This window comes from Pocillopora verrucosa, chromosome 4 (genome assembly GCF_036669915.1).
Source record: "Pocillopora verrucosa isolate sample1 chromosome 4, ASM3666991v2, whole genome shotgun sequence".
Classification (NCBI taxonomy): domain Eukaryota; kingdom Metazoa; phylum Cnidaria; class Anthozoa; order Scleractinia; family Pocilloporidae; genus Pocillopora; species Pocillopora verrucosa.
The window spans coordinates 28003197-28015950 of NC_089315.1; the positions used below are offsets into that span (position 1 = coordinate 28003197).

General features: G+C 40.3%; 4 protein-coding genes across 4 annotated transcripts; 2 read left to right on the top strand and 2 right to left on the bottom strand.

Moving 5' to 3' along the window:
* The first annotated feature begins 451 nt into the window (after positions 1–451).
* On the top strand, positions 452–883 carry LOC136280410 (26S proteasome non-ATPase regulatory subunit 10-like). Its single transcript, XM_066165439.1, has one exon. It carries the CDS (start codon positions 452–454, stop codon positions 881–883), a length of 432 nt encoding a protein of 143 aa, XP_066021536.1.
* Positions 884–1050: 167 nt separating this feature from the next.
* On the top strand, positions 1051–2377 carry LOC131769459 (putative ankyrin repeat protein RF_0381). Its single transcript, XM_066165440.1, has 2 exons — positions 1051–1123; positions 1401–2377. Exons 1-2 carry the CDS (start codon positions 1051–1053, stop codon positions 2375–2377), a joined length of 1050 nt encoding a protein of 349 aa, XP_066021537.1.
* A 484-nt stretch (positions 2378–2861) lies between these two features.
* On the bottom strand, positions 2862–6015 carry LOC131769480 (uncharacterized). The gene is made up of 5 exons (XM_059085201.2): positions 5823–6015; positions 5002–5049; positions 4732–4779; positions 3984–4141; positions 2862–3130 (listed from the first exon to the last, which is right to left on the bottom strand). Exons 1-4 carry the CDS (start codon positions 5923–5925, stop codon positions 3984–3986), a joined length of 357 nt encoding a protein of 118 aa, XP_058941184.2. The 5' UTR covers positions 5926–6015; the 3' UTR covers positions 2862–3130.
* A 3726-nt stretch (positions 6016–9741) lies between these two features.
* Positions 9742–12694, bottom strand: LOC131769473 (sigma non-opioid intracellular receptor 1-like). The gene is made up of 3 exons (XM_059085193.2): positions 12531–12694; positions 11729–11929; positions 9742–10753 (listed from the first exon to the last, which is right to left on the bottom strand). The coding sequence occupies exons 1-3, from the start codon at positions 12658–12660 to the stop codon at positions 10410–10412; spliced, it is 675 nt and encodes a 224-aa protein (XP_058941176.2). The 5' UTR covers positions 12661–12694; the 3' UTR covers positions 9742–10409.
* Positions 12695–12754: the final 60 nt, after the last annotated feature.

Consider the following 12754-nt stretch of genomic DNA (forward strand, 5'->3'; position numbering starts at 1 on the left):
AAGAGTCTGGCCGGGTTTCAATCTATACCAAAAAAAATCCCCCGATACGGTCGCTAAGCTCGTTTGTGATGTTACTCTACCTAGATTTACCTGTCTTCATATTCAAAGATTGAAAAAACACTCTTTTGTACGCATTTTAACTGTCACTGAAGTATCTGGCCTGGCGTGCGTTAGCCACACCAATCAAAGAGAGCGGCCTGAGCTCTCTACACGCGGCTTGTATTGAGGGGGGCATCGAGACTGTGAATACCATTATGGAATGCAGTCCACACAAACTTTACAGTGCCATAGCTTTGAGGTCAAAATTGCTCCAAATGCGTCAAATTTTGGAGGCAAATCTATTTTAACGGCCTTGAGGTAGAAGAACTCTCCGCAGTTTAAACTGATCAGTGAACTTTTGGAAAATGTCACAAGGAACGTCCAAGTTCAATCCCTCCTTTCCTTGGCTGCTATGGAGGGCCATTCTGGACATCTTCCGTGGTTACTAGATTTAGGCGAATATGTCAATTCTCGGTTGCCTGAGAGCAGCTGGATTGGGGACAATCCAAGTCCTCTAATGCTTGCAGTCAGGTTTAACAAAGAAGAAATTATAGATTTTCTAATAAAGAGTGGCGCCTTTCTTGAATTTCGTGATGGCGGCGGCTTTACTTCTGTTCTTTGTGCTGTAATGGGTAGTAATGTGAGAAATACACAGCGCTTAATAGAGTTTGGAGCTGATGTTTCTAAGACAAGCTTTAAGAATGACACGGCGATGCATCTGGCGGCAAAGAATGGACACACAGATGAAATAAAACTTCTGCTTGAGTATAATGTTAATGTAAACGCCTTCGATCGGGAGCTTCGAACTCCGCTTATGTTAGCAGCACGAGCCGGGGTAACTTAGAAGCCACTCGCTTACTTATTGATAATGGAGCAGATGTAGATGCTTGCGATGAGGACAGTTGTAACGCTCTAGATTATGCTGCTAAAGAAAACCACGCGAATGTAGTGCAGTTTCTTATCTCAAAAGGAGACCCAAGGATAGATGTAATGACAAACAAAGCTCTGACTATGGCGTCTAGTCTCGAATTGATTAAGTTTCTTGTTGACGGCGGAGCCGACGTAAACTTAAGGCACTTAAGTGGTGATACGCTGTGCATAATGTTGTCGCAAAGGGCCATTGTGGGACAATCGGTTACCTTTGAGATCACGGTGCAAACGTTTACGCAGAAATTGGGATGACTAAAGGTGATGCACCAATTTGGTCTGCTTTGACTTGTGGCCAAGCTGAGGCTGCAAGAATTTTATTTCAAAGAGGGTCCAATCCAGATTTACTTGTCCCCTCTTACCTGTTTCAGTAGCTGCTGAATAAGGCTTTGTAGATGTTTTGACTCTCCTTCTCGACCTGGGTTTGCCTGTAGATGCCCCTGACGCACACCGCAGAGAAACAGCTCTGTTTTCAGCTGCCAGGGAAGGTAACTTTCAAGATGTCAAAGTTCTTTTGGACCGAGGTGCTGACGTTAATGGTCATGTTTGTAGCGAGAACGATGATGATGACACTTACAACCACGAGAGGGAAGAAAACAACTATGATGACTATGGTAGCAACAGTGATTATGATTCTGACTCATATTGCACACCCGGCCATTCAATAACTCCCCTGTACTGCACCTTAAAGACAGGAAATGGAGAAATTGCTATGCTTCTGATAGACAGAGGAGCAGATACTACCACCCCGGGGGGTGTGTTAAGGTCACTTGTATCATACGCTGTCAAGCACAATCTTAAAGACATTGTTGACAAACTTGGCGGAATCAATCTCTCTGATGATGGAAATGTTATTCACGAGATCAAAGGAGACGATACCTTACTGAAATCAAAAGCTCTAATCGGGGACGTTGACTCTATGCGTGCTATTTTAAAAACGGGTGTGGAAGCTAATTTTAAGGACATGAATGGGAACACCGTCCTTGCTTGTGTTCTTGATAATAGAGACAATTCACACGCAATGGAAATTGTTAAGGTTCTTCTTCAGTTTGGAGCTGATGTTAATACCAAGAATGACAGATGGGAGACACCTCTTCTCATAGCTGTTAGAATGAATTTAGAAAATGTTTCCGAACTTCTTCTTGAACTTGGCTGTGACGCCAAGGCTAGAGACTTGGACTCGTGTTGTTCTCTCCGCTATGCTGCCCAAAATGACAACGGTAAACTTACAGAGATGTTGCTTAAGTTTGGTGCAGACGCTAGTTTGAAGACTGATCGAGACGAGGTGACGCCGTTACACATGGCCGTGAGTTCAAATAGCTACCATACAGCATTCACGTTGTTAAAACACGGTTGTGACTTGCAAGTCACAAATTCATTAGGTCGAACAGCCAATTCAATGCGATATTAATGGCAATGGGTTATTGTGTATAAGTCACGTCGGGTTTTGTTCACCATCTCAGGGCTGCGGGAGTGGCACGAGATTTCGAGACAAATCACAGGTCGATGTGAAGCAAAACTATACAGATCCAAAATCGCTCAACTAATTTTCCCTGTCTCCACACTGTTCTTACTATATTTCCTATGGAAAAATCATGGTGATTTTGTTTGACAATCAGGGGCTTCTTGAACCGGTGATCATTTCCTTTATTCAGTCATGACCTTCACGTTTAACTTAGAGTGACACTGAGGAGAAATAAAAAGGAGGTCAATCTTACGGGTAAAGGGTTAAACTGCAAATGGTCTCGTTCCTTCCGGATAAAACCATAGAGTAGAGGAGGTGAATTGCTTCTGTAAAAGTTATTTTTATTACGGAATAAAGGCGGACTTCAAAGTCGAGTACAGCTCCTTTTCAACGATTTCAAAGCTTTACAATTCAATAAATAGTCATGGAAAAAAGCGTTTCGCAAACCTTGTTTTATTTACCAATCCTTCGGTAAGAAAAAAAATAACAGTAACAATTATTGTAATTAGGATTTAATTGTTAATCAAAAATCAACATTTTTACTTACAAGGATGTACTGCCATAAAGTACAAAAATGAATTTTATCTAATGAAGCTATCGACTACAGCTACTCTGCATCACAAATCATTTTGCCTCGACAAGATTGAAAAAAACTTGCATCAAAACCATGTGTTTCTACGAAAAGGACCACGTCTTTACCTAAAAAAAAATAAAATCAACAAAACATCAGAGAAGGGAGAAAATGCAATTGCTTAACGACCCTTCCCTGTCTCAAAATGGTTTCGTATTTTTTTTTTCAAAGCAGACTCTTTGATGGATCAACACTCGTCGCGGGGTGCAGTACTCAGCCGAGGGTGTTTCGGTGGAAACAGCTGTCAAACATCTGCGCATGTGCGGATGTTGTAGAGGTCAGGCTACGGACCGAGTTATCTTATGAACAACCACATGAGCGAGGAAGCTTAAGTTGATTTTCAAATTGTCGTGAAGTAAATTATAACTAATGAGGAAACCTGTACCTTTATAAGTAATGTGTGTGAAAAGTTTCGACTGTTCTATTAATTTTCCCTTAACACCTCTCCGCTTACAATTTTAACTGAACGTTTAATTTCTCTTTTTTTCCCATATTTGGCGTCACAGCGGTTGTTTTCATGTTTTCCTTTGAAATTTTATGGGGGAAACTGGCGCGTACCTGACTAAAATTGATTCACTTGCGCATGCCTTTCGTTTGACCGCTGTGTTGTTTCGGTGAACCGGCAATCCTCTCTCGCGGGCGCACCGAAACACACACGCCAGAGGACTGAGCCTAATTACATCATAGTGTTATGAAAAAAACCAGGTATCAATTAAATACCCAGTGATGACCCAAATAGCTTAAATTACGCAGCATTATAGTCTATGGTTATTATGCAGCATTAAAGTCTATGGTTTATTTAATCTTTTGTTGTTTTAAATCATCGATAGCAATGACCACTTCTAGACTCATCTTTGAGAAAATTTTCGTAAGGGGATGTTTTTCAGGAGCTCAGAGTCATCCCCTAGAGTTAATTCATACCTATTTGCATCTGTTACAAGCCGCTGTGCACATCTTGTTGACAAACATTTTATAGCGATTTTCATTTATAAAAAAAGCGGGTTGGTCACAATACGCTTTCCATTGTTCGCAGTACGCCTTGTTTTCATTCTCACAGAGTCCCCTGCCGTATATGAGCTCTGAAAAATGAAAAAAATGTGTATTGAGTAGTAGAATGCTTGTTTTTGTTTACTTTGTTTTTTTTCTTTTGTGTAAAATATTGATAACAATAATAGATTTATTATGCTGCATACTGGTCTCATCACGAGAAAAGAGTTTTTGGGTCAGGTTTGTGGCATGATTTAGCTTGGTTTGGAGCGCGGTTCGACATGTTATTCACACGTAACTTGCTTTTGTTTTTGGACAACTATTTCTAATGGTTGCTACATGTTCTGCGTCGTTTTTTTATCGAGTCAGTTTTGCCTGAAGAAATTTGTCACCGTAAAAATTTGTTAGACCGAACCGTTCCCATTTGATTAGATGTTCGGATTTTGATCAATGATGGTTGCCTGCAACTCACCAGATCACTCTTGCTTCCGCCCTTTTATCAATATTGATGGTCGTCGACTGAATCGCGTGTTCTTACGTTGTAAACCATATCAATTGTTCCTCTTAGCATTCTGTGCCTCGCTTTGAAAGGCTATCCCTTTCGGAAAAGGTTAGGTCCCGCTACTCGATATTGTATACGTTGACATGCGGGTATGAGAAAGATACGGAACAACATCTTTACCTTCACGTCGAGCAATGTACTCATCTGGAGTCTCGTCCATCATTGGCTCTATTTGTAAGGAAAGGAGAACTTGTAGAAATATTTGAATTTCAAAGACAAAAGCAAACAAACTAACAACAGCAACAAAAGTGTCTCGAATATCAGCAAAATAGCAAGTAAAACGCGCGTATGTGAGGGCGCGCAAAAAAGCTCTAAATTCTCTTCCCTTTCCGCTCGCCTCTCTCCTCTGATTTTAATGACCCACTCCTTCCTTCTTTCGTTTTTCTTTACCTAGCCGTCGACGTGCGTATGCATCCGGGTGTTCGTCCATCATTGGCTCTGTTTGTAAGAATTAATTAGAAATATTCTAGCAATGATAATGATAATAATAACAATAATTATATGAAGCAGGGCAAAAGAAAGATTCTAATTAAAAAATATACGTATCTCGTGCAAAGAATACAGCGGTAAGGATATACAGATGTTGATGCTATGCAAGAAGTATGGTTGTTTGCGGAGCAGACGCTTGGCGCGAACGAAAGTAAACGCGCGCGAGAAAGCAGATACACATTAGCGCGTGTGACTTCTCCCTCGCATGTCGCGGTGATTGTCATTCGCGTTTGGCTTAATCGATTGATCGACAGCCGGGATTTCAGAGTCATTAATTTTCAAAAAAAACTTTTAACCATCAGAACCGCTGGGTCGTTGTGAAAATTTAACTTCAGCGTTTGAATGCTTACATATTGCAGACAATGTATTTGTAGAACACGCAGCGGACAGAGGGGAGGAAGGGATTGGGTGGGGGGTAGGTGGGTAAAGTTCTCCTATTGAACTCTTTAAACTCTGACTATGTTTAAGGAAAGGTCCGTCCTTTCGCCTTCATTTTGCTACCCCTTGAGACAATTTGTGAGAAACTGTGGCGCATCCATCTCATGAAGGTACGTCTAACATATTCAGGAAGAATGTATCGCATATGATTTATAACAATTGTTAGCTCCGCGCACTTTACGTACGCCCTGACAATATTCACATCTTGTTCAAAACGTACTTCGGTTTGGTTGAAAGGGAAAAATGCTCTCCTTATTGCACGACATTATATTCGTTGTACTTACGCATGTGCAGTCTCCGAAAAAAATCTCGGTCGTACAGAGGATTAGCTTCAATTTGCATCACAAATAGAACGGCAATAACGAAGAAGAAAACTTTGGCAGTCATCTTCGTCTCTGTATGCAAGACTTTTCAAGGATCCTTCACTTTCGCAAAGCTTTACTCCCGGCGACGCTGCGAGGTAAATGACGCTTTAAACTTGCAGATGATACTTTATGGGTAATTAATGTAATCGATAAGGTAAACAATGAACTCTTTAAAATTCTTCACACTGCCCACACGATGGTTTTTGTTCCCTTTCTGGGTGTGGCCAAATGTCCAGTATGTAAAAACACTTTGTTTCCGTTTATAGTTAGATAGTGTCATATGAAACTGTACGAATCAAAGAACTTTGACCCAAGCTGGTAGAACAGAAATGTCCTCAGCTATCTTCATGAAGATGTCGCGCAGATTGAGCTGCTGCGTTTCCAAAGAGATCTTTAGAGAAACAGCAACAGTGATAGCTAAACAAAGACTATACAATTCCGGTCTTCGATCTATCCTCAGAGTTTTCTTATCTAGAGTCTTAATCCTCATTCTGTGGTTTTATCTTTTTTTTTAGCACTTTATATGTGGGAGCATTGGAATGCCACAAGTGTTTCATCAGCATATGTTTACCTCTTAGTAACTCTCTCCTCTTTTTTTTTAATCAGGAAAATATAAAGTCAGGTTCTCGGGTATTTGCAAATTTCTCCCAACTCTTGCCTCATTTATGTTTTTATTTGTTTGTTTGTTTTTTCTTTAAGACAAAAAATCGAATGAAACTATTCACCTTTAAACCGGACTAAACCCGACGTGGAATATCCCTCAAAGGAGATAACGTGACAGCAATATCCTAGAAATCTCTGGTGCCACGCCAAGTTATCATGTGTGTTTTTGTCGTCCAAAGTCTCTTCATCCATTGTCTGCTTCCAGTTGACGAGCCTTCGATAGACCATCGCCGTCTTGAATATCGCTTTAACTGACTGCAAAATCACCACAGGTTTTTCCGTTTGAGAAATTTCTTTTCTGGTTGCCTATTGTTAGGAACTTTAGAAACAGAAGCTCCGCTGTGTTTGCAGAGGCTTTTAAAACTGGAGAACAATACTGAAAAGGTTAACCTTTGACAAACATCATTTAAAACTAATTAGGAGTGCCATCGAAAAGTTGAGGCCAGCCGGGTCGATATGTTATATTTTTGTCTTCTGTCAGCTCCCCAATTGTCAAAATAAAATGTTGCTATTGTTTGGTTTTCGATTATGATAGTCGCGGCCAGACGTGTTTGTTTTTGTTTCTTCATTGTTGTTGTTGTTTTTTGTGTGCACTCGTCAAGTTGTATGCTCTATCAAAATAGGATGTGGTGATTGGTACAAATTAAAAGCATCGAAATGTTGATGCTGATTTACCAAATAAACAGACGCAGAAAAGATTATCGCAAGCATAAAGCAACATCTATGGTGTCTTTATGTAATCCGAGCATCGAATGTTTGGGTGTTTTCCTAGATTGTTTTTAAATATCTGTCGCGGATATTCAGAAACGGTGTCTCTGCATCTCCCAAGCCTGGGATTTTTGCCAGTCGCCATTTATAGAATGATTCATTTTCCATATGTTAAATCAAATTACATAATGGTGTTTATTAAGTACAAAAACACACCAAAGGAAACGTTGGATGTTATCCTTTTTGAGGACACTCCTTGAAATACCGAGAAAATACTTTTGTTAGATTCGATAACTCACCAGTAGAACCTAATGAAAAAGGGAGGAGTAAAATTAAAACACCCGAGTTTAAATAAAAAAAGAGGTCATCTGTCCTTCCTTGTCTAATGTTTGCGTCGTATTCCTCTGGGAATGGATAAGGAGGAGGGGGGAGGGGGGGCAGGGTACAAGGAAAGTTTGAATGAGGGTGGGGCACTGAAGCCCTCTTCTCCACCGCAGATGTGGTATATATGACCGGGTTGCACTCGGAAAAAATTGTTTTCCAATGTTTTTCTTGGAAAAATAAAGTTTTTTCCAATTTTTAACGGTGGTCTGGTCGCATCCGAACACATGTATTTCTATCAAAACTTCACTGATAGGCAGACATGTCAATCACAGACGTAGCCATTAAAAGAAACTAAAACATTTCGCACAAATTTCTATTGTGCAAAAGTGAATCGTACATTCACCGCCGTCGGGTTTTTTTGTGGAACTTTGCTTATCAGTCTCACAAAAAAAAAAACAAACAAACAAACAAATAAACAAAAAAGTGGTTTTAGTATTGCTGGTGCAGTATCAGCAGGCTTTTCTTATTTCTGCAAGAGCTGGCGTCTGTTTTCAGACGTCGTAAACTTCGCTTGAATAAACAATGGTAATAGGACTAAGTGGAGTCCAATTCGGCCTGTAATCATATAAGTAACACTAAAATCGAACGACCGCGCAGCAGGAGTCTGAAATTGTAATTTTTATGATAAAGGTTATTATTATTGGTGCGGTGATCTTATCCAGACATGTCTTCCATAATAGGATAGTTGAAACAGAATTTCCTGATTTGCCAAAATTTGGAAACCTCCATGTATTTAGACAGAATATTTAGAATGAAATTTCATAACAGTTCAAGCAGACTGTGCTCTGTCAACATCAGCATCCTACTCAAGAATTGCGTGCTCCTGGAAAGACGACCTGATTAAAAGGTGACGTAAAAGGTCATAAATTAGTGTCCGACTGGGAACACGAGTGTTCCGAAAACCCTACCTTGTTTAGGGTCACGAACTTATTTAGGACTACAATTGTGTGACCCCTCAGAGTATTATTATCCACCAGCCCCATCCTCTCCCCCCCCCCCCATCCCCCCTTCGCCTCGGATGGGATTACCAGCTTGAATCAGTAGAATGTCTCTTTGTCTCTGATAAGCGAATCCTGCTTCAAAAAGCAAGACTTTCCTTTTTAAAGACCCCAAATATGAAGACAATGGAATGATCAAAGTAAGGAAAGAAACGTTGCCATATGCTGTAACTATTATAGAATTGTCATCTACCCCTGAAGACGTTGATCGGCAGAATCGTTCATGGAAATCTGGCAGGTCGAACAGTCTGTGTAAACTGAAATATTAAACAATCCATTAATGAGCACGCTGTTCAGCTATCAGCTCAGTTGTATGTAGGGCAGCCATCGTCCTTTCTTTTGGATTTATCAGGTGAGCAGAGGCAGGCGCGAGGTGAGTGTGAAAGGCGAGTGACGCGCGAGAGGGGCAGGACGCGACGCGCTCCTCGCCCTCGCTCGGTCTAAGACCATAACAGACCCTCAGTTAGTTATAACGAGCGGAAACAAGAGCGCAGGAAAAGAGATGAGGAAGGGGACGCTCTGTCGCATTTTTCTTCGCTTTCCCACAAATTTCGCGTTTTCGCACACTCTCAATTTGCTTGACTCCACTCGTGAAAACCTAGAACACGCCTGGCGTTTGCTTCTACTTAAATGAAATGAATATGAAGTTTCTTTTCAATACAAATTGTGAATCTCATACTTATTTTATTGTTCTAAGCCATGACAAGTCTACGAGGAGACAAGAACATTTTTCCTCGACAAACATAAACGTAATCTTTGTGTCACTGACCTCTTTCAATCACACCCGAGAGTAATGGTTCCACTACGCGCGCGCGCAACTCCGGCCGTGCCTCCTTAACGTGTAGTGTGAAGTTTCACTTCGGCTGAAAATTCACGTCGAGTTTAGCCGCGAGGTTTCATAACTTCCCAGATTGTTTTGCCGTTCTATCTCGATTGAGCCAGACCTTTTGGAGCTCAAAATGAAAAGAAAATATGCTAAATAATTCTCGTTTCAAAAAACAGTGAGCATGTAGCTCTTTCAAACGACAAAAATTAGTTTTGGAGTTAACGATAATTCATTCCCAAAAGTGATGCAAATTATTATGCTTAAATCTGACTTCAAAGCGAAGTTGGGGACTCTTCATTAGAACAGTAAATACCATTTTGAGGTGTTGACATGTCCCAAAAGTGTTGTTTAATAGATCTTTTTGTCTTGAAATCGTACAGTTTTAATAATTTTCTACTCAAAGCTGCGCAGTTTTCTGCTCGTAAGTTTTAGTAATTCAAGTCAGGTAATCTCGTAAATGTAAGAAATTCGTACGTTTTTTGCTTCGTTTTTCGAATGGTTGATGTTATTTTTTAAGTGTGGATATTTCCTAAAAGTATTGTTCAATAAGAGATTGAACAGTCCCTTCTTTGCGGTGAAGTCTGTCGCACGAGTCCAAAAAAAAATCAACAACCACAAAATTGATGTTGATGCGGCGCAGGAGGTCAAATTTTCAAGCGCATCACTCCCAAAGCTCTTGTGACCCTTTAAGGTCAATTTTTTTTTTACTGTATTTTTTGTTTTTTTTGGCTCGCGTAAAGGACTTCGCCGAAGAAGAGGGACGTCTGCTCACGGTCTATGTGCACAGCAAGATGCGAAACAAAGTAAATTTCATGCATGCTGGTCTGTTTCAAATATCCAAGATTCATTCATGACATCTTCAGCAAGTAGATTTTTCACATCATGAGATTAATAATCATTAAATAAGTCCCAATTCTCCATAAAAAATTACGACTTCATGTTTTTCTTGAGTGTCTCAATCATCTCCTGTACTTGAAATGCAGTTTCACGAACCAGGGCTTTTGCATAAACTGCAATCAGTTTTGAAGCTGAAACAAAGTCCAGTGTACTAAAGATGGAATCCCACAGTGCAAACCCAAGAGTGGAAGGAACAAAGCCACGACCATATTCCACCATCCATGTTCCGGCTGAAAATTGCACAGCAGCAACCTCACCCCAGCCATGAAGCACAAGATCTCCTGCACCATACACCTGACTTTCAAGGGTGCCATCCTTCCACTGACGTAGGGAGCCAGCTAGTACCGTGTCAGAAATGTTTGCCCAGTAGAGTCCTGAAATAATAAAAGTATGATAAATTATCATCATCATCATCATCAACATATGCATTAGAGTTCCTTTTTTAAATTCCCTTTGAGGTATGAAGCTTCTAAATTGCCCTCAGGAAGTGTTGTAATATACTGAGGAATGTTCAAGTACCTTGAGTTTAAGTATATGAGAAATGGGAATGACCCCTTCATTCCAATATGAGTGTGTGTGTAAGAGCTTAACCAAGAGAGTTGTCACTATTAACCCTTTTAACTCACAAGATCTGTTTGTTAATTCTCCCCTCTAGGTGTTACTTATTTCCTTGTAAATTAGTTACAAGAATTTGGTGTTAGATTAATATAACAACTTCTACTGGATGTGTTTGATGATTCTCAGCACCCGTTTTGCTGCGTTAAGTCTGGATGTTACAGGAGAAGTTACATGTTAGTCTCTTCTGGGAGCTAAATGAGTTAAGAGATTTCAAATTTATGGAATGAATAAATTTGCTGTTGCTAACACTGATCTTGATTTTTGTCTTAACTCAAGCAGTCAGCTCAACTTCAAATGACGCTTCAAACAACAATCAATGTCTGCAAGCTTGTTTAAAGGGTTCTTTCTGTTCTTCTCTCAAGAAAGGATCCTTATTGAAAGGACCTGCCAAAAACTACAAAGGAGAGAGTGAGTCCTCAACTTAGTTTTGTAGTGCTATTACATTCTATCTGTAGGAGAAAAGATCAAGTGTGTTTTCAAAGTTTCCCCTTCCTTGTCAAGTAAGCGATGACTAAATTTTATGCTTGGGTTCTGGGAGGCTTGTAATCCATTACAACCATGGTCCTTTCACGAGAGAGGAGGAGGGAATAGAGAAGACACTTGGAATGAGGTTGCAATGCCTAACCCATGCTGCCTACTAGCAAACTTTTGCATTATACAACTTGTATGTAAAAATGGTTCAACTTAGCTATAGTGCTAATGAAAATGCTGTAGCTCATGTTATACTACACCTGAATGTCCCTGTGTGTCAACAGCTGTACCAAAGAATAGTACGTATTCGGTCAGAGACGCATGCAGTAAATACATCGATCCCATCCAGCCCCCAGCATTCACAAACTGCCACTGTCTTGACTCTTCAGGTAGGATGTGGCCTGGGTACTTTTTTTCAAGGTCTAGAGCTATCTTTGTGAACATTGCACGAATGTTTTTGTCTACAAAAAATATTTACATCTCCATCAACATATTGAAGGAGAAAGATCACCTCTGAAAGCCAAATTCATGGCAGGAATAATTTGTTGTTTTTCACCAAGATATAGGAAATATGCATTTCTGTATCATTATTTCGCAGTTTCTCTTCACGGAAAGTAAAATATGATGATATTTACAATTATTGTCATAAAATTTGTCGAGCACGCGTGTCTGCACGCGAATACCTGTGTCAAACGTAACATATGCTGTATACAGCCCGGTTTGCCCTTGGGTGAGGGGTTGGGTACAACGCAAACGTCATTGTCCTTTCATATTCGTGCAAGAGAAAGATAGGTAATCAAGATAGATTGTTCGCACTGAGTTGTTGAGTAAATAATTTAACCGCTATTTTTAACTTCAGCATAGATACATGCGCTAAATGATCTGTAAACAAAGTACAACTTTAAGTTGCCAGGTTTAGAAATGGGTTTGCTCTCTAACAGAGGCCAGGTGTGAAAGCAGGTCCAGAAAATGGCATGTTTGGGGAAGCGGAAGGTATACTCTGTCCAAGAATTGCAAGGAGTACCTCGCTAGGGAAAATACATGTAAATGCCGTAAACTAACCGTTCCCTGCATGGCGTTTAGCTATCCGCGAAACTTCTTCATGCTGGAAAATATAACGTTTAGTTTGCAGCCAGAAATGAATTCCAAAGATGGCTAATCCGAAGAGAATTATATAGGAGGAAAGAGACATCGTGGAAAAGTTGCCTGGTCGTTACTTCCTTCGAATCGCGTGACACCTAAAATCGCCCGCGATCAGACAGCAGTTACTCACTCTCCCCAGCTTA

What these genes read in the sequence shown, in the direction of transcription:
- LOC136280410 (XM_066165439.1), top strand. Translation starts at nt 452, where the DNA reads ATGGAGGGCCATTCTGGACATCTTCCGTGGTTACTAGATTTAGGCGAA.
- LOC131769459 (XM_066165440.1), top strand. Translation starts at nt 1,051, where the DNA reads ATGGCGTCTAGTCTCGAATTGATTAAGTTTCTTGTTGACGGCGGAGCC. An exon ending in AAACTTAAGGCACTTAAGTG is followed by an intron (nt 1,124 to 1,400) that starts GTGATACGCTGT and finishes GTTTGCCTGTAG; the next exon opens with ATGCCCCTGACGCACACCGC.
- LOC131769480 (XM_059085201.2), bottom strand. Translation starts at nt 5,925, where the DNA reads ATGACTGCCAAAGTTTTCTTCTTCGTTATTGCCGTTCTATTTGTGATG. An exon ending in TTTTCGGAGACTGCACATGC is followed by an intron (nt 5,050 to 5,822) that starts GTAAGTACAACG and finishes TCTTACAAACAG; the next exon opens with AGCCAATGATGGACGAACAC. An exon ending in GTACATTGCTCGACGTGAAG is followed by an intron (nt 4,142 to 4,731) that starts GTAAAGATGTTG and finishes TTCATTTTTCAG; the next exon opens with AGCTCATATACGGCAGGGGA.
- LOC131769473 (XM_059085193.2), bottom strand. Translation starts at nt 12,660, where the DNA reads ATGTCTCTTTCCTCCTATATAATTCTCTTCGGATTAGCCATCTTTGGA. An exon ending in TAAACGCCATGCAGGGAACG is followed by an intron (nt 11,930 to 12,530) that starts GTTAGTTTACGG and finishes TATTTTTTGTAG; the next exon opens with ACAAAAACATTCGTGCAATG. An exon ending in TGACACACAGGGACATTCAG is followed by an intron (nt 10,754 to 11,728) that starts GTGTAGTATAAC and finishes TTATTATTTCAG; the next exon opens with GACTCTACTGGGCAAACATT.